Source organism: Gossypium hirsutum, chromosome A05 (assembly GCF_007990345.1).
Source record: "Gossypium hirsutum isolate 1008001.06 chromosome A05, Gossypium_hirsutum_v2.1, whole genome shotgun sequence".
In the NCBI taxonomy this organism is placed as follows: Eukaryota; Viridiplantae; Streptophyta; class Magnoliopsida; order Malvales; family Malvaceae; genus Gossypium; species Gossypium hirsutum.
In genome coordinates, this window is record NC_053428.1 from 6,999,973 (window position 1) to 7,017,797 (window position 17,825).

The following is a 17,825-nucleotide window of genomic DNA, read 5'->3' on the forward strand; positions in this document are numbered from 1 at the left end:
TTTTGGATTTGGACTGCATCTATTTTGGGCTATGGCGTCAAAGAAGGCTGCTAAGACTGAAAGTAGGTTTCTTAAAGTTGTTTTCCTTCTCAATCTCACAGCAATTTATTAGTATTATTATTACACTTCCAAACACATCTAGTAATTATATATTTTTAACATTTGTAACTCTAAAAAAAAAAAAAAACCATTTTTGTAGTAGTCCAGGAACATTTAGTGGAACTCCGACGAGCAAGCAACTTCACCACCAATCTCAGCCGTCGCAGCTGCAATCTCTTCAACTGGGCGTCGCCTCTCGATTTTTTGAAATCTCGCACTGCTTCACTCTTCTTTTTCGACTGTTAGACACTATTAGTTTTGCTATAAGTGTTAGATCCTAGATCTTCACATTCAACCAAACTCCGCCATTGCCACCTCACACGGAGCTTTTGCTACTGTTGTACGAAGAGAGAGATCTATGAATTCTCCAAATCAGTTCCCTAAATTCTAACCCCAAAAGAAAATGGGCCCTCCGAAGAAACACTTCGTCCCTTTCCTCCTCCTCCTTGCCTTCTGCATCCTCCTCCTCCTTTACTCGCCTCGCCCAAATTCCATCTCTACCCAATTCCCTCTAAATCCCCACTCTATCGCCACCAGTACTGCCACCTCTGCCTCCGCCTCCTCAACCTTTTCCCTTACTATCAAAGTCCTTACTTTTAACCGTCTCAACTCCCTCACCCGCTGCCTCACCTCCCTTTCAAAAGCCCACTACCACCCCGATCACCCAGTCCACCTCCACATCTTCGTCGACCATTTCCCGAACCAAACCCAATCCAACATCGACCTCAAACTTCAGGAGTCGCTTGGAATTCTGCGGTTTGTCGATGGGTTCCAGTGGAAGTGGGGTCAAAAGGTCGTTCATTACAGAACCACCAATGTGGGTCTTCAGGCTCAATGGTTAGAAGCCTGGTGGCCTACTTCTGATGATGAGTTCGCCTTTGTTGTGGAAGATGATTTGGAGCTTTCACCACTGTTTTTTAAGTATTTGAGGGCTTTGATCTTGAATTATTATTACAATGCTTCCAATTTTAGTCCTTTTGTTTATGGAGCTTCCCTTCAGCGCCCAAGGTTTGTTCCAGGTACCATTTTCTTCTGCTAGAGTTTTTTTTCTCTTTTGATAGTTTATGTGAATTTTTTTCCTTAATTAGAAATAAATTATTGTTACAGTTTGATGAACAATTTTGAAGTTCCTATTTATTTGAATTATCTGAATTTTGGGTAGTAATGACTGGATTTATATGAATTGGAAAAGAAGATAAATTCGACCCCATAATTTAAACTTGCTTTGTCATAACTGGGGCTTCCAAAGTGAAATTTTCATTTGAAGTTTGGACATCTCATATTATAAGCAAACGATATTAAAGGGAAAAAGATGTAATCCTCTTAGGTAACAAATTACACCATTTTATTTTATAATGAATAATTATACCATAAATTAATATTACATTTAGTTTTCTGTTCAGTTTTAAAAGACTATGCTTTTGCTTCACGGTTTCTTTTTCAAAATGTAAAAAGAAAATAGTAATAACATGCAAGTAACGATCTAGTAGAGAGGACTAATCCACTTCTTGTAAAGTGTGTTTGCTTCTGGTGTTTGTCTGTGTCGTCATGGTCAACTATGTGACTACCAAGTGATTTAATAAGAAGAAACTGTTATGAAAACTACATTAATTTTCATATAAAAGCACATCTCATTCATGCATATGTAATTCATTTTTCCCTGTTTGGTTTGATGGCTGAGATCTTACCCTTGAAGATCTCTTTAATGATATAGTTGTGACTTGTCTTCTGTATTATCGTTGGATTCTTAATTGGTTTTGCCCGCTTGAGTTTTAATCATATCCGTAGTGGGTTTTTGTAATTCATGCTGATGCAAATTGTGCGAGGCATATGTTTGCTTCTTATTTTGTTACCATCCATGGCAAGAATGTCACCCCAACTACCACTAATACATGATCGTAATTTCTGTTTTCTCTTTTAGAACTTTCAACATTCCCTCCCTTATTTTTGCTTGCATCTCCAGGTAAACATGGAAACAAGATGCTACTGGAGAAGACCTCTGGTCTTTTCTTGTACCAACTGGTTGGAACCTGGGGCCAGCTTCTCTTTCCAAAGCCTTGGAAAGAGTTTAGGTTGTGGTATGATGATCACAGGGCAAAAGGCATCAAGCCATTTCTTGATGGGATGGTAACTTTTTAGTTTTTTAGCTCTTTCCTTTGTTTTACCTTGTTCAGATATTTGGTGTTTATTTTCAATCTATTAAAATCTAGAAGCTATACACAGATTTCCACGGGTTGGTACAAGAAGATGGGAGAAAGAATATGGAGTCCTTGGTTCATTAAATTCATTCATTCTCGTGGCTATTTTAATATCTACACAAAATTTCCAGATGAGAAATCACTTAGCGTCTCCCACAGGGATGCTGGTGTTAACTATGGAAAGACAGCTGGGCCAGATTCTCAACTATTAGATGAAAATTCTCTTGATTTTGATTTTCCGGAAATGAAATCTTTGAGTACTATGAAGAAGTATGATTTCTGTTTCAGGGAAGTAGTTGCTGGAAGAATTGTATGGTCCTTGAATGATCTTGGATCTATTCTTCCCTCTGTGCAGAAAAAGGAAGCTGTTTTGCTTGTCAGCCTATTTGGGGTGTCGGAGACAGTTACTAGAAACCTTCTTTGCCATTTTGAGAGGCTAAATATTTGGAATTACATTTTCATCGGTCCTGCAACTGACTTTCTGTTTCATCTTGCTCAAAGTGGACATCCTGTGATTGATGCAGATGGATTTCTTGAAGATATCAAATCATTCAAATCACTGAGAATTCAAGAGTCAAATGCTAGGCTTATCAAAGAAATTCTGTTGAAGGCTTATGTTGTCAAAAAAGGTTTAGAATTGGGTTATAATACTTGGGTGGTGGATGGAAACATGGTTTTTGTTGATAATGAAATTTTTCTTGATCCCATGGACAACTTTTATGCAGGGGAGAGCTTGGACCTCTTCTATGTCAAGAACTCACCTTCTGCTCACAAAATTTGGACTCATGATTTTCTACATGATGTTGCAGCTATGGGGGATAAGATTGCACTTCCAAGTGATACCGTAAATTTTGCATCTGTAATGGCAAAACTGGTGGGACAGAAAGGAATCAGATTTAAGCGCATTGATGAGAAAAGCTTTGGCATGAAAATTGGTAACCAAAATCTCAATCAAGCATTGGAAACTAATAAAAAGGTGGTTTACTGGTTCAGAGAGTTAGATATGAATTCCATTCAGAAGCATCTTCAAGAAATGAATCTATGGGTCATAGATAATGACTCTTCCTGCAGAGCTGTAGTTTGTCACAACTCATAACAGTCACAGCAATCAGTTAGTAGTTTAAGCATGACAACACATTTGATCACTTTTGATATATGTGCTTGGAATGAATATGATTATGCAAAATGAGTTCCAAGAGATTTTTTAGAGATTCATGTATTGGCAAAAGAAGTTGATGGATCTAAACATGTTAAGCAACATAAACACTAGATTGGAATATGTATGAATCTTTTAAACTGTGCAAGTTGAGTTTCAGGAGGGCAAAGCTTTGGAATTTTTTTGGAATTGATTTGTGAGTCTCCTCAAATTCTTTAGAGGCAATTTGGTTCAATCTGTTTTAGATAAAGTAATAAATTTTCTGTTTATTCTCTATAAAGAAATATGTTCATATATTTATTGTTCTTTTGAGTTCTTTTTAAGTTTTTTTCTCTTTTAGTGTTAGCTCTTCATTTCCTAGTCCCTTCCTTCTTGCCCCATATAATTGACATGCAAATTTTATTATTGACTTACATTCATTTTACTATCTTGAAAATTAGACCCATCAATTGGAACTTAAAATGCATTGCTCTCGTCTCAGAGAAGCCCCAGAACTACATCTGTTTCAAGGCTACAAAAAGAATAAATATTGATTTTAAAGAATTTTGAAGCGATAGGAAGTTGGTGTTGATGCAAAGGCAGGTGAGTGAACATGTAAATTCTGATTTTCTCGTTCTTTTTCTCTTCCATCTTGACAGTTGCAGGCTAAAACTGGGCAGATAGGAGCTCCTTCAGCATCAAATACTGTCCAAGGGGTAGTCCCGCCAGGCTTGGTTGACAGTAATCATGATCAGATTCAGGCACCGGTTTTTGATCAATATGGGCACCAGCACGCCATTGTTCCTTCCCTGCCTCAGATGGGTGCCATGGAGTGCTGAAACATCCTTTGCTCACTGTATAGGGCCAAATGAGTGTGTCCATGCTGACCCTACTCCCTCTCACTTCCCCATTTTCACATTCCTATCCTTGACAAATACGCCAAAACAATCTCATCAAATGAACTGCCAATGTATAAAAAATGGCCATAACAAAATTATACTATATCAAGCAAGCCATAAGGTTGGATTCAATCTCTCCATTCTCTCTCCAACAACAAAAGCATGAACTTGTTCTTGGATATGAACCCAACTACAGCCAGGTTTCTTCCTTGCGCCCCTCAATTTCATCATTTCCTTAACCCTATTTGCCTCATCCCATTTCCCTGCTTCGGCAAACATGTTTGAAAGCACAGTATAGTATCCGGCATGCTGGGGCTTTAACTTAAACAAATTCTCAGCAGCCCAACATCCTAACCCAACATTTCCGAAAATTCTGCATGCTCCAAGTAAAGCACCCCAAATATTAGCATCTGGGGTAATTGGCAAGCTTTTAATAAGTTGTTCTGCTTCTTCCAGTAGGCCAGCCCTGCCAAGAAGATCAACCATACACGCATAATGCATCTCTGTTGGCTTAAATTTCTGAGCTTTCATTGCTTCGAAGTATTTCCTCCCTTCATCAAGTAATCCTCCATGACTACAAGCTGATAGTATTGCAATATATGAAACTGAATCATACTCAATGCCTGCTTCCTTCATTGCTTCAAAAAAACTGATGGCGAGGTTTAATTCACCTAGCATTCCGTAACCTAAAATCATAGTATTCCATGAGGCAACGTCCTTGTGTTGAATCTGGTCAAAGAGCTTCCTAGCCGTGTCAATTTCTCCACATGTAATGTAGAAATCCAATAGGGAATTAGCAACAAAGAGATGAGTGTGAAAATGCTTTCTCACTGCCAGTCCATGGATCTCTTTGCCTTGCTTGAATGCGGCTTGGTTTGCACAGGCTGATACAACACCCATGAATGAAACTACATCATGCTTCAAGCCAATGAGCCCCATTTCTGAGAATAAACCCACAGATTTTGTCCATTCACTAGTTTGAGAATAGCCTACAATCAAAATATTGTAAGAGATTTCATCCTTAACTGAGTTGTTAAAGACATTTTGAGCAAGATTTAGGTATCCACATTTTGCATACATGTCTGTCAGAGCATTAGAAACGAACAGATCATGGTTGGACCCGAGACGTATTGTTCTACCATGAATTTCTTTTCCATTTCGAAGAAACCCTACCTGTCCACAAGCTGGCAGAACATTTGTTAAGGTGATAGAATCTGGAACCTCGCCATGAGCCTGCATTTCTCTTAGTAGTTCTATAGCCGCTAATTCAAGCCTATTTTGAGCAAAATTGGCAACCATGGCATTCCATGAAACAACATTTCTTCTAACATTCATGTGGTGAAACACATTTGAAGCTGCACTGGGGTGACCTGATTTTGCATACATATCAATCAATGTGTTTGAAATGAAAACATCATGTTCGATACCAAATCTCAAACTAAAACCATGAATCTCCTTTGCTAAATTGAAAAATTCTAATTCAACCAGCAATGCTATCATACTTGATATAGTGAAGGAATCAGGTTTCAGCCCAACATCCATCATCAACCTAAACATATCCAATGCATCCCTCTTGAGCCCCATGTAAGCTAGACTAGTAATTATTGCATTCCAAGAAACCCCATTTTTATCCACCATTTCATCAAAAACTCGTTTTGAATCATCTGAATTCCAACATTTCCCATATGTATCAACCAATGCATTCCCAATGCTAACTTCAAAATTAAATCCAACCTTAACAACACTCCCATGAATCTGCGCTACCAACCTTTTATCTCCAATCCTTCCACAAACAGGCAACAGAGTGACAAAAGTAACGATATTGGGCTTCATCCCAGAACTAAAATTCATCAGGGAGAAAAAATTAAGAGCCTCCAAGTAAAATCCATTAACCGAAAAAACCCCAAGAACCGTATTCCACGACACAACGTCTCTCTCACGCATTTCATCAAACACTTTCCTCGTTTCCCTCAAACCCCCGCAATTGCCATAAAAAAGCAGAAGGGTATTCCCTACTGAAACATCTTCACCAAACCCAGTTTTAATAACACTTCCATGAATCTCCACACCTTTTTTAAAACAAAAAACATCGGCACATGCCTTGAGAAGGAAAGGAAAAGTATGGACGTCGGGTTTTATTCCGGTTCGAAGCATTGTATTGTAAACATGAAACTGAAATCCGTCGTGCTTAACTCTAGCAATGGATAAAGCACGGATGAAGGTGTTCCATAAGAAAGGTGTTCGAGAATAGGGAAGAGCTTGTTGGAACAGAAGGTGACAAGTTGAAGGGGAACTGAAAGCAGCGTAGCGGAGAATGAGAGAGGCGGAGATGGAAATATCAGTGGGGAGGAGGCCATGGAGGATGGCAAAGGCGTGAGTTTGTTTGGTTTGGAGAAAAGATTTGGACTTGGAGCAGAGGGAGAGGAGAATTTTGGTTAGATTACTGTAATTACATGCCTTTACGTGCATGCTGGTATTGAAATGACATGCAAAATTCCCCTGCTTTATCAAAGGCAGACACCGTTCAGATTATGTTTTTTTTAGACTATTTAAAGAGTTTATATTTTATATATGTAGTATTATAATAATTACTAAAGTGCATAATTCAATTTAATGAAACATGACTCATATACAATCATAGATTGAAATTAAGTTAATAAAAATTATAATGGTAAAGTTGAGATGGTAAAAATTTTAAGTTAAATTATTTATAAAGTTGATTAGATTTCAATGTTACATAATTGAATTGAAATTGATTGATGAATAATATCAACTTAATTAAACTCTTAAATAATAATATATTTATGTAAGCAGAAAAGTTAGTAAATATTATAATTTCATAAATATTTTTCTTATACATTAATCTCTAAATAAATGTGAATTACTTTATTATTAATTGATAATATATAATAAAACCACAATTAGAAGTTATTCTGTGTAATAGAAGAAATTGTCACGTTTAAGGTTTTTTATAATATAAGAACAGTTTGTGGAGTAAAAAAACCTGCATTGGTAGTGAAAAGAATATTAGTCCCCACTGTTGTAGACTCTCCATAGTGTAAATATTTTCTATACATGTTTCCTAACCCAAATACTACCCCTTGCATGGCTTGAAACCAAAAGATTAAGCATTTAAGATTGATTGTTTGAAACCAAAATAATAACAATAATAATAATAATAAGCATTTAAGATCAACTACCTTAACCCCTTAGCCGTTTCAGTAACCACTTTATTCTTAACCTCTCATCCAGTTTCATAAACATCCTGGCCCTCTTCTCATCAAAGGAAAGATACTCACATGCATCAACTATAAGATCATCATCAAATGCCGGAATAGATTGTACCATTTGAAACAGTTCATCCAAGCTCACCCCCTTGCTTTCTGTCAATGTATCAGCAATCCTCCCGATGTTTTCTGCCATAGCACCCATCACGTCTAACATTATATCACTGCTATTGGAACCCACCCATTGTTTGAAAAGTCAAAAAGGGTGGGCACCGAAAGTAGAAAGTAAAATTGGTTGGCAAGTTGGGTTAAAAGTTGGCATGGGATAATTGCAATTTTGGTCCCTAATTGTATAGGGACATTGCAAGTTGATCCTTGAACCTCAACTATAAATAGGCCTAACCATTTCTTACTTTCTTCATCCCACACTTGCCATTCTCTACTTAAGGCAATTGTTCTCTCTCCCTATTTGTAAACTTTCACTTGTATTTTTGGAGTGAAATATATTTGGTAGTGCCCGAGGACGTAGGCAAAATTTGCTGAACCTCGTTAAAATTCTAGTGTTCTTTATTTTTTTGTTCTGCATATTTTGCAAGTGTCATTGTAGTGATTTATTGTGCTATTAAATTAAGATAGAGGGATATTCTGGCTAGGAAAGATCTGGTATGTAAGCGATCCTCGTGATCCACCTCTCTTTCCTGGGAATTGAACTTAGTGTGATTTTTCAGTACAATAATTTTACTCTTTCACACGCTTCCGCGCAACAATTGGTACCAGAGCCAGGTTCGTACTTGGGGAATACGACCGTTTACGGTACTATTCACGTATATGGCACTATTCACGTATATAGTACTATTCACGTATACAGCACTATTCACGTATACGGGACTGTTCACGTATACAGTAGTTGGGACTGAGGAGAAAAATGGCAGCAGCATCGTCATCAGCAAGGACTACTGTGACAAATGCAAAATTTGAAGTAGAGAAATTTGACGGTACCAATAATTTTGGTATGTGGCAGTGTGAGATCCTGGATGTCTTATGTCAACAAGAGCTGGATATAGCCCTTGAAGAAAAACCTGACAAGATGGATGACAAGGAGTGGGCCAAGATTAATAGACAGGCGTGTGGTACAATCCGCCTATGTTTGGCCAAAGAGCAGAAGTACTCCGTCATGAGGGAGACATCAGCGAAGAAGCTGTGGGATACATTGGAAGAAAAGTTTCTAACGAAAAGTCTTGAAAATAGGCTTTATATGAAAAAGAAACTTTTTCGGTTCACGTATGCACCCGGTATGTCGATGAATGACCATGTGAACTCATTTAATAAAATTTTAGCAGACTTGCTAAATTTGGATGAGAAATTTGAAGATGAAGACAAGGCATTATTGTTGTTGAATTCCCTTCCTGATGAATATGATCATCTTACCACCACATTGCTTCATGGGAAAGATTCAATCACATTTGATGCAGTCTGTAGTGCGTTGTATAGATCTGAGACTCGAAAGAAAGATAAAAGAGATCACAGAGATACAACTGCAGAAGTCTTAACAGTAAGAGGTCGTTCACACAGCAGCAAACCTGGTAGAAGGGGTAAGTCCAAAGGGAGACCCGCCAAAGATGAATGTGCCTTTTGTCGTGAGAAAGGGCATTGGAAAAAGAATTGTCCTAAGTTACAAAAGGGCAAGTCTATTTCTAATGCATGTGTAGCGGAACATGATGAGGAGTCAGACTTTAGCTTGGTTGGCATGGCAATGGCATGTCAAACGGATGAGTGGATATTGGATTCGGGATGTACTTACCATATGTGTCCTAATAAGGACTGGTTTTCTAGTCTTGAAGAACTAGAAGGTGGAGTTGTTTTTATGGGCAATGATAGTGCCTGTAAGACAATGGGTGTAGGTACAATCAAATTGAAGAACCATGACGGCTCAATCCAAGTTCTGACAGATGTTCGCTATGTACCCAGCTTGAAGAAAAATCTCATCTCATTAGGGGCCCTAGAATCTAAAGGGCTCACAATCACTTTGAGAGATGGATTACTAAAGGTAGTAGCTGGGGTATTGACGGTGATGAAAGGCACTAGAAGAAATAACTTGTACTATTTAAATGGAAGTACAGTTATTGGATCAACATCAACAGCTTCTGCGGAAGATGCAGATTCAGAGGCTACCAGGTTATGGCATAGGCGATTGGGACATGCTGGTGAAAAAGCTTTGCAGACTTTGGCGAAGCAAGGCTTGTTGAAAGGTGCAAATTCTTGCAAATTGGAATTTTGTGAACATTGTGTTCTGGGCAAGCAGACGAGGGTAAAATTTGGTTCAGCAATTCACAATACGAAAGGAATTCTGGACTATGTTCACAGTGATGTGTGGGGACCTACCAAAGTGGCTTCTTTGGGAGGTATGCACTATTTTGTCACTTTTCTTGATGATTATTCAAGAAAAGTATGGGTGTATCTAATGAAAAGAAAAAATGAAGTTTTGGATGCATTTCTGAAGTGGAAGAAGATGGTGGAGACTCAGACAGGTCGAAAGGTCAAACGACTTCGATCAGATAATGGTACTGAGTACAAAAATGATCCATTTCTACAAGTATGTCAAGATGAGGGCATTGTGCGACACTTCACTGTTCGAGATACACCACAGCAGAATGGGGTGGCAGAACGCATGAATCGGACTATACTGGAGAAAGTTCAATGTATGTTGTCCAATGCTGGATTGGGCAAGGAATTTTGGGCTGAGGCAGTTACATATGCGTGCCATCTAATTAACCGATTGCCATCAGCTGCAATAAATGGAAAAACTCCTATGGAGATGTGGACTGGTAAACCTGCTACTGATTATGATTCTTTACATGTTTTTGGTTCCACTGCATATTATCATGTAAAAGAATCTAAGTTAGACCCAAGAGCAAAGAAAGCATTATTCATGGGTATAACTGGTGGTGTAAAAGGATACCGTCTCTGGTGTCCTGATACAAGGAAGATTGTTTTCAGTAGAGATGTAACTTTTGATGAATCAACCATGATGAAGAACGAGGATTCACAAAAGGACGACAAAACCAGTAGTACTTTGCAGCAGGTGGAGTTTGAAAAGGTTAATGATGATCCAGCTAATATTGAAAGAACAAATGATGAAGAAGTTTCGACCCAAGAACTTCTACAGCAACAAGATTCAATTGCATATAGGAGGCCAAGAAGAGAGATTCGTAAGCCTGCTCGCTTTGACGATATGGTGGCCTATGCACTTCCAATTGCAGATGATGATGTTCCTTCCACTTACACAGAAGCAATAAGTAACTCTGATGGTGTAAAGTGGAAGCAAGCTATGAATGAAGAAATGCAGTCTCTTCATAAAAATAGGACTTGGGAGTTGGTGAGACTGCCCAAGGGAAAGAAGGCAATTGGATGCAAATGGGTATATGCAAAGAAGGAAGGATTTCCTGGTAAAAATGAAATTCGATACAAGGCTAGATTGGTAGCAAAGGGTTACGCTCAGAAAGAAGGAATAGACTACAATGAAGTGTTTTCTCCAGTTGTGAAGCATTCGTCTATTCGAATTTTGCTAGCCTTGGTTGCGCAATACGATCTTGAACTAGTTCAGCTTGATGTGAAGACAGCATTTTTACATGGTGATTTGGAAGAGGAAATCTATATGACTCAGCCTGATGGATTCAATGTTGCTGATAAAGAAAATTGGGTTTGTAAACTGACAAAGTCGCTTTATGGATTGAAACAATCTCCGAGGCAGTGGTACAAGCGATTTGATCAGTTCATGAAAGGGCAAAGGTACACAAGAAGTAAATTTGATCATTGCGTATATTTTCAGAAGCTACAAGAAGGAACTTTCATATACTTGCTCTTATATGTTGATGATATGCTGATAGCATCTAAGAGCAAAGTTGAGATTGAGAGATTGAAGACTCAACTCAATCTCGAGTTTGAGATGAAAGATCTAGGTGAAGCTAAGAAGATTCTTGGCATGGAAATATGTAGAGATAGAGCTCATGGCAGAGTTAGCTTGTCTCAGAAGCAGTATTTGAAGAAAGTACTACAGCAGTTTGGCATGAACGAGCAGACCAAACCTGTAAGTACCCCGTTGGCTTCTCATTTCAAGCTTTCTGCACAACTATCTCCTTCGACGAATACGGAACGAGAATACATGTTGCAAGTTCCGTATTCTAATGCAGTGGGTAGCTTGATGTATGCAATGGTGTGTACAAGACCCGACATTTCACAGGCAGTTAGTATAGTGAGCAGGTATATGCATAATCCTGGAAAAGGACATTGGCAAGCTGTGAAATGGATTCTACGGTATATTCAGAAGACCGTGGATGTTGGATTACTGTTCAAGCAGGATAATACACTTGGTAAAGGTGTTATTGGGTACGTTGATTCTGACTATGCCGGTGATTTGGACAAGCGAAGATCAACCACCGGTTATGTGTTTACACTTGCTGGAGGACCAATAAGTTGGAAGTCTACACTACAGTCTACAGTTGCATTGTCAACCACAGAAGCCGAGTACATGGCTGTAACAGAGGCTGTAAAGGAGGCTATTTGGTTACAAGGTATGGCTAAAACCTTGGGGTTGGTTCAGGAGCATATTAACGTGTATTGTGATAGTCAAAGTGCTATTCATTTAGCAAAGAATCAAGTCTATCATGCACGTACAAAACATATCGACGTACGATTCCATTTTGTGCGGAAAATTATTGAAGAGGGGAAAATTTGTCTTCAGAAGATCAAAACTGCAAATAATCCCGCAGATATGATGACCAAGGTGGTAACAGCAACCAAGTTCGAACATTGTTTGAACTTGATTAATATCCTGCAAGTTTAACAGTTGAAGAAGGCACTATCAAGTATTGTTGTCAAAGGCAGAAAGAATTGTGTGAAGATAAGATTATCCTAATCAAATCTTCAAGGTGGAGATTATTGGAACCCACCCATTGTTTGAAAAGTCAAAAAGGGTGGGCACCGAAAGTAGAAAGTAAAATTGGTTGGCAAGTTGGGTTAAAAGTTGGCATGGGATAATTGCAATTTTGGTCCCTAATTGTATAGGGACATTGCAAGTTGATCCTTGAACCTCAACTATAAATAGGCCTAACCATTTCTTACTTTCTTCATCCCACACTTGCCATTCTCTACTTAAGGCAATTGTTCTCTCTCCCTATTTGTAAACTTTCACTTGTATTTTTGGAGTGAAATATATTTGGTAGTGCCCGAGGACGTAGGCAAAATTTGCTGAACCTCGTTAAAATTCTAGTGTTCTTTATTTTTTTGTTTTGCATATTTTGCAAGTGTCATTGTAGTGATTTATTGTGCTATTAAATTACGATAGAGGGATATTCTGGCTAGGAAAGATCTGGTATGTAAGCGATCCTCGTGATCCACCTCTCTTTCCTGGGAATTGAACTTAGTGTGATTTTTCAGTACAATAATTTTACTCTTTCACATGCTTCCGCGCAACAACTGCTATGCCTCCTCTTTAATGCCTCTTTTGAACGTGATGGTGAAGATCTAGATATTGTCCGCTGAGATGAAACTTGTACGTCATCATCAGTATTATTGTCGCACGTGTCCTCATCAACCATGACCTGCACTGGTACTTCTATAGCCTCTTTGCCGTTTTGAATATTATTTACAACTCTATCACCTGCTTTGGACAAGTGTCTGCCCGCCTGCTCATTGCCAACGATAACATGTAACTCGTTGAAATTATCAATAGCTCGTCCTTGTATGTGGCTCACATCAGGGTTTCTCTGAAAGATATACAGATGAAAACAGCAAATGCATAAAAGCAAGTCAGCCACACGAGTTGTTATTTAGTCATTCAAAATTCATGCATATGCATAGAATTTTTCCTTTCTATCGGGAACCATTCAATTTTAATAAGTACTCTTAAATCAGTTTGGTTAAAAGTTACCTTGATGCACTGTCGCCATTCAGAGTCATTTGCAATAACCGTCTTTTGTCTCTCATCCCATTCAAATCCATGTTGAGAGAGGAGATCTTTCACAAGTCTGTATTTTTTCTTCCAGGTCCCGAGCCGGTTTCTAATATTTTCAGTTGTCAAGTCAAATGGGAACTTTTTGTTTATAATGGAAACAGCAGCTTTAAGCGCCACTTGCTTAAAACTTTTTTGAAGCTTATTTCCAAGAGTCACTTGCTCCACCAGCTGTTCGGTTAATTAGTCCATAATATCTACTTCCCTCTTTCTTTTGCAGCATCACTCTGATTGTAAAACAACTCCTCTGTATCTGCAGCTTCATTATTTGCGACCAAATTTACATCATCATTACTACTATTTAGAGAACTTTCAGGCAGATCTTCACTACCAAAGATAGCACATAGCTCCTTGTAGTTTCTTATGATCCATCGTCGAAAAGACCTGGCATCTGGATTTCTCTTTTCCAGAAAAGAAAGAAAAAATTCAAGAAAGGCTCAAACAGTATATTGAAGAGAAGATTTCTTCATTCAGATCTGCAAAACATCTTTTACCTTAATATATCGATTCCATGCAGAGACATTTGCTATGACCATGGTTTGTGTTTTATCCCATTCAAAGTCACCATGATGCAAGAGCCCCTTCAGAATCTCGTACTGTTTCTTCCATGTCTTCAGACGATTCCTTATATGATCTTTTGTCAAGTCAAGCTGAAACTGCTACTGCATATGCAGCAGGTCTTAGTTTGTTGTCTGATTTACTCTTATTTCTAAGTTTGGCTTGCTCTGCGAGAACCTTGCTGAGACATTGGTCCATCTCATATGTCCACCGCATGTTCTTCACTTGATCTTTGACCTTCATGCTGTTCTGAACAGGGAAGATATCAACAGCCTCTGCAACGTCATTATCGTTGGCAAAGATTGTGCACAAGTTATCATAGTTCTCAATAACTCTTCCACGGAAAGTCGTTGCTTCAGGGTGAGCCTGTAAACAAAGCAGGAAACTAGCCAGATTTTAAGGACGAAAGAAGATGAACTTAAGAGTTTAACAATACAACTCAAAGAAGGCACATTAATTTCTTTTTCAGAAAACATCACATGGATTAACACGCACAAGCACACAAAACTACAAGTATACACTCATGCACATTAAATACCAAGCATGCACATCATCACAAGGCAACGCTGGGATGCATGAAGTAGGAGTAAGATAGACTAATAATATCTATATGCATATCTATTATGTCTATATCAGTCCATGCTTTGTTATTTATCATATAAGATAAATATTAACACCAAATATTTAATTTTCCAATATTAAAGGTCCAATAAATCTTTGATTTTTTGACAGAAATATTCAATGTCAGACCTAACAATAACATAAACTATGCCTAAAAAAACACAATTCAAGCGAATTATGTTCTTCACAATAACTAGTAGGAATAGAACGATATCCAAAAGTGGAGAACAAATTGGCAGAGGAAGAGGACAGGGAATGTTTCTTGAATAGCAATAAGAAGCTTGCGCAAGAAGACATGAAGCCTAATGCAAAGAGTCTTGGCATTCTCCTCTTGAGTTAAGGTGCTTGCATTGACCAGAGAACTAACTCCTTTATTGTCAATGTCATCAAATGCTATGCTCTTTCCTTTCTTCCATGCCTTAAAATTTATATGTTAGATTGAACACAAATAGATCATGATTAATCAAATCTAGTATTAATTTCTACAATGATCAGCCTAAAACCCTCAACTTACCAATAAATTATTTAAAAACTGTTATTGAAATATTTATCAACAAGTTATCTTCTCAACTCACCTCTTATCTTAGTGTAATCCCCCAAGACACCACCACCAAACTACTTTCAGGCCTAAACCACATGACATTCTCAATAACATAAAACCCTTAGTTGGGTCTCGTCGTTCACATTATTATAAGTTCGTGATGGGGCATTGACCTAAAGTCAAGGGCAATTTGAAACAGTGTGTAAATGTTTCCTTCTCTTTTTTACTTCTTCTAAGACTTTTCAAAGGTTAGTAATTAAAAAAGAAAGGCAGTGTTAACATGCATGTAAATTGTAATGTGACTAGTAAATAAAAGCATTTTACTGTATCTGCAAAAACCATATATCAGGATTTATAATGCATTTGAAGCAGGTAGGCTTTATAACCTGGAATCACCTACTACTTAACTTCTTAAAAGATTTAAGATGGAATATACTATACAAAATCTTTTGTTTTCCGACTGACATTGAAGCTTTGGAAGAATATGTGCTTGTAATAGGACAAAGGTATCTAATACATGTAAAAGTTCTACTTAAAGTGGACATACCTTGACATAGTTGGTCCATACTGAGTCATCTGCAATGATCATCTTCCATGTTCTGTCCCATTTGAAACCAGGATGAGACAACAGATCCCTTAAAGTGCCATACTGCTTCTTCCAAGTTTTAAGCCGATTCCTAATGTGATCTTTCGTCAATTCAAACCGAACTCTCTCATTTAAGGTTGACAGAACAGTGCCATATGCCTCTCATGGTAAGGCATTATCCATTTTATGCCTCAACTTGACTTGAGAACCAACAAGCACCCCGATGCTGAAATTCTTGAGCTCACTTCCATATACTACCAGAGACTTACCAACGAAAGAGTCATCTATGACTCAACTTGTTTACAACCCTATATCAACCTATGTCATCTAAGCTCTTCATTTCCTTTAAAGTACTCATGTAACGTGTACAACACCTATGTCTGATGCATATTCGAACATAGATACCATGAGATGATATCCAAATATATAGAAAATTTTAGAAACCAAGAAAAAAAAAGTGTACTCGTGTCTGGGTAGCATAAAGTTAAACTATGAACACAAACACATGTTCAAGGCCTCGAGCCAATTTTTTCAGTTTGAAGTTTTACATGAATTATTTAAAAATAATAATCATCACATTATTCGTTTACATTACTTCACACTGGCAAACACATAAATAATTGAACAAACTTAGAATTCCTACAAATAAATACGAAGTATAAACAAGACAGAGAAAAAGAGGGAGTTTGGGCAAATGAAAATCAAAGGTAAATTCGAAAATTCCTAATTTTATAAAGTCGCCATCACCAATTAATACGATCTAAATAGTGAAATTTCTATTATTATTAAACTATAATTAACCATAAAGTGTACAATTTTAAGCTCTCTGTAAAATGTTTTAATTAAAGTAAATTAAAAGAGAAGATAGAAGCCTTGTCAAATTACCTGCAATTGAGTTAGTTCTTTTTCTTCCTCCGCGGCTTCTTTTTACGGCGATGGCGAAAATTCTCACCCTATATAGTAATACAAGTGATTTATTATTTTAGTTGCTTCGTAGAATTTAAGTTCCTTTTGAGTTCTTTTTTATTACTAAAATTTATATTCCATAATTATTTTTATAAAATAAAAAATAATAGATTCGTCAAAAAAATATAATACATTACAAATAATAATAAACTAATAAACTCATTTTCCATTTAAATGCATTTTCTGTTATTACTGTAGTTCTTTTTTTTTTTTTAACACGTAACAATTGCAAATAATTTGAGTGCTCAAAAACTCAAATGTTGAGATCTGATTGATGTATGTTTTTACCAGCAAGTCTGCTAGATTTATATGTGAGTGGATAATTTCTTATAAGTTAAATCTATTTATAAATCCAATATAAAACAATAAAAAGATTAACCATTTACATGAAATAAGAATAATTCATCTGCAGTATAGGTGTTAATCAACATAAACCGGATTTCTTACAGTATCAATATCTGTTGGATTTCAACTTATTTAAATATATTTGTAAATAGTAAACTTAGGTTCACTTATACAATTATTTTTTTAATTATGTTGTGTTTTATTAGAATTATTTTTTCTTTAGTTCAATTTTTAAATTTAGTAGATATTTGGTTGTAATTATCATTTCAAGATATTGTATTGTTAAGCTCGAAATAAGTTACTTAACATCTTTTTCATAATAACTATAATTATTTGAAACAATTGTTATTTAAAATCATCGTTATTTGTAAATAATTATGTTCAAATTAAGGCTTTAGTTAAGAACAATTGTCATTTAGTATAGCGGTCCTTTGAGTATAGTTGTTCGAAACAACTAAATTCAAATTAAGGTTTTAATTAAGAATAATTGTCATCCAGTGTAACTATCATTTGAGAACAATTCCTGTTGAGAACAACTAAAATTCAAAATAACTCCAATTTAGAATAATGACATTTTAAGAACAATTATATTTAAAATAACGGGTTTTTGGAATAGCTTCATTTAGAACAATTGTGTTTT

The 17,825-nt window shown here is 36.9% G+C and overlaps 2 protein-coding genes and 1 long non-coding RNA gene across 3 annotated transcripts; 1 reads left to right on the plus strand and 2 right to left on the minus strand.

Moving 5' to 3' along the window:
* The first annotated feature begins 104 nt into the window (after nucleotides 1-104).
* On the plus strand, nucleotides 105-3,769 carry LOC107959279 (uncharacterized). The gene is made up of 3 exons (XM_016895284.2): nucleotides 105-1,118; nucleotides 2,063-2,226; nucleotides 2,323-3,769. Exons 1-3 carry the CDS (start codon nucleotides 503-505, stop codon nucleotides 3,391-3,393), a joined length of 1,851 nt encoding a protein of 616 aa, XP_016750773.2. The 5' UTR covers nucleotides 105-502; the 3' UTR covers nucleotides 3,394-3,769.
* A 124-nt stretch (nucleotides 3,770-3,893) lies between these two features.
* LOC107959278 (pentatricopeptide repeat-containing protein DOT4, chloroplastic) lies at nucleotides 3,894-6,846 on the minus strand. The gene has a single exon (XM_016895283.2). The coding sequence runs from the start codon at nucleotides 6,798-6,800 to the stop codon at nucleotides 4,437-4,439; it is 2,364 nt and encodes a 787-aa protein (XP_016750772.2). The 5' UTR covers nucleotides 6,801-6,846; the 3' UTR covers nucleotides 3,894-4,436.
* A 5,951-nt stretch (nucleotides 6,847-12,797) lies between these two features.
* LOC107961385 (uncharacterized) lies at nucleotides 12,798-16,849 on the minus strand. Its single transcript, XR_001701279.2, has 5 exons — nucleotides 16,760-16,849; nucleotides 15,836-16,254; nucleotides 14,063-14,492; nucleotides 13,488-13,969; nucleotides 12,798-13,323 (listed from the first exon to the last, which is right to left on the minus strand). It is a non-coding gene; the product is annotated as an uncharacterized lncRNA (long non-coding RNA).
* Between the last annotated feature and the right edge of the window lie 976 nt (nucleotides 16,850-17,825).

Excerpts from the sequence above, each read along its gene's own strand:
- LOC107959278 (XM_016895283.2), bottom strand. The coding sequence starts at position 6,800 with ATGCACGTAAAGGCATGTAATTACAGTAATCTAACCAAAATTCTCCTC.
- LOC107959279 (XM_016895284.2), top strand. The coding sequence starts at position 503 with ATGGGCCCTCCGAAGAAACACTTCGTCCCTTTCCTCCTCCTCCTTGCC. Across the intron at positions 1,119-2,062 it reads GCGCCCAAGGTTTGTTCCAG|GTAAACATGGAAACAAGATG; the intron begins GTACCATTTTCT and ends TTGCATCTCCAG. Across the intron at positions 2,227-2,322 it reads AGCCATTTCTTGATGGGATG|ATTTCCACGGGTTGGTACAA; the intron begins GTAACTTTTTAG and ends AGCTATACACAG.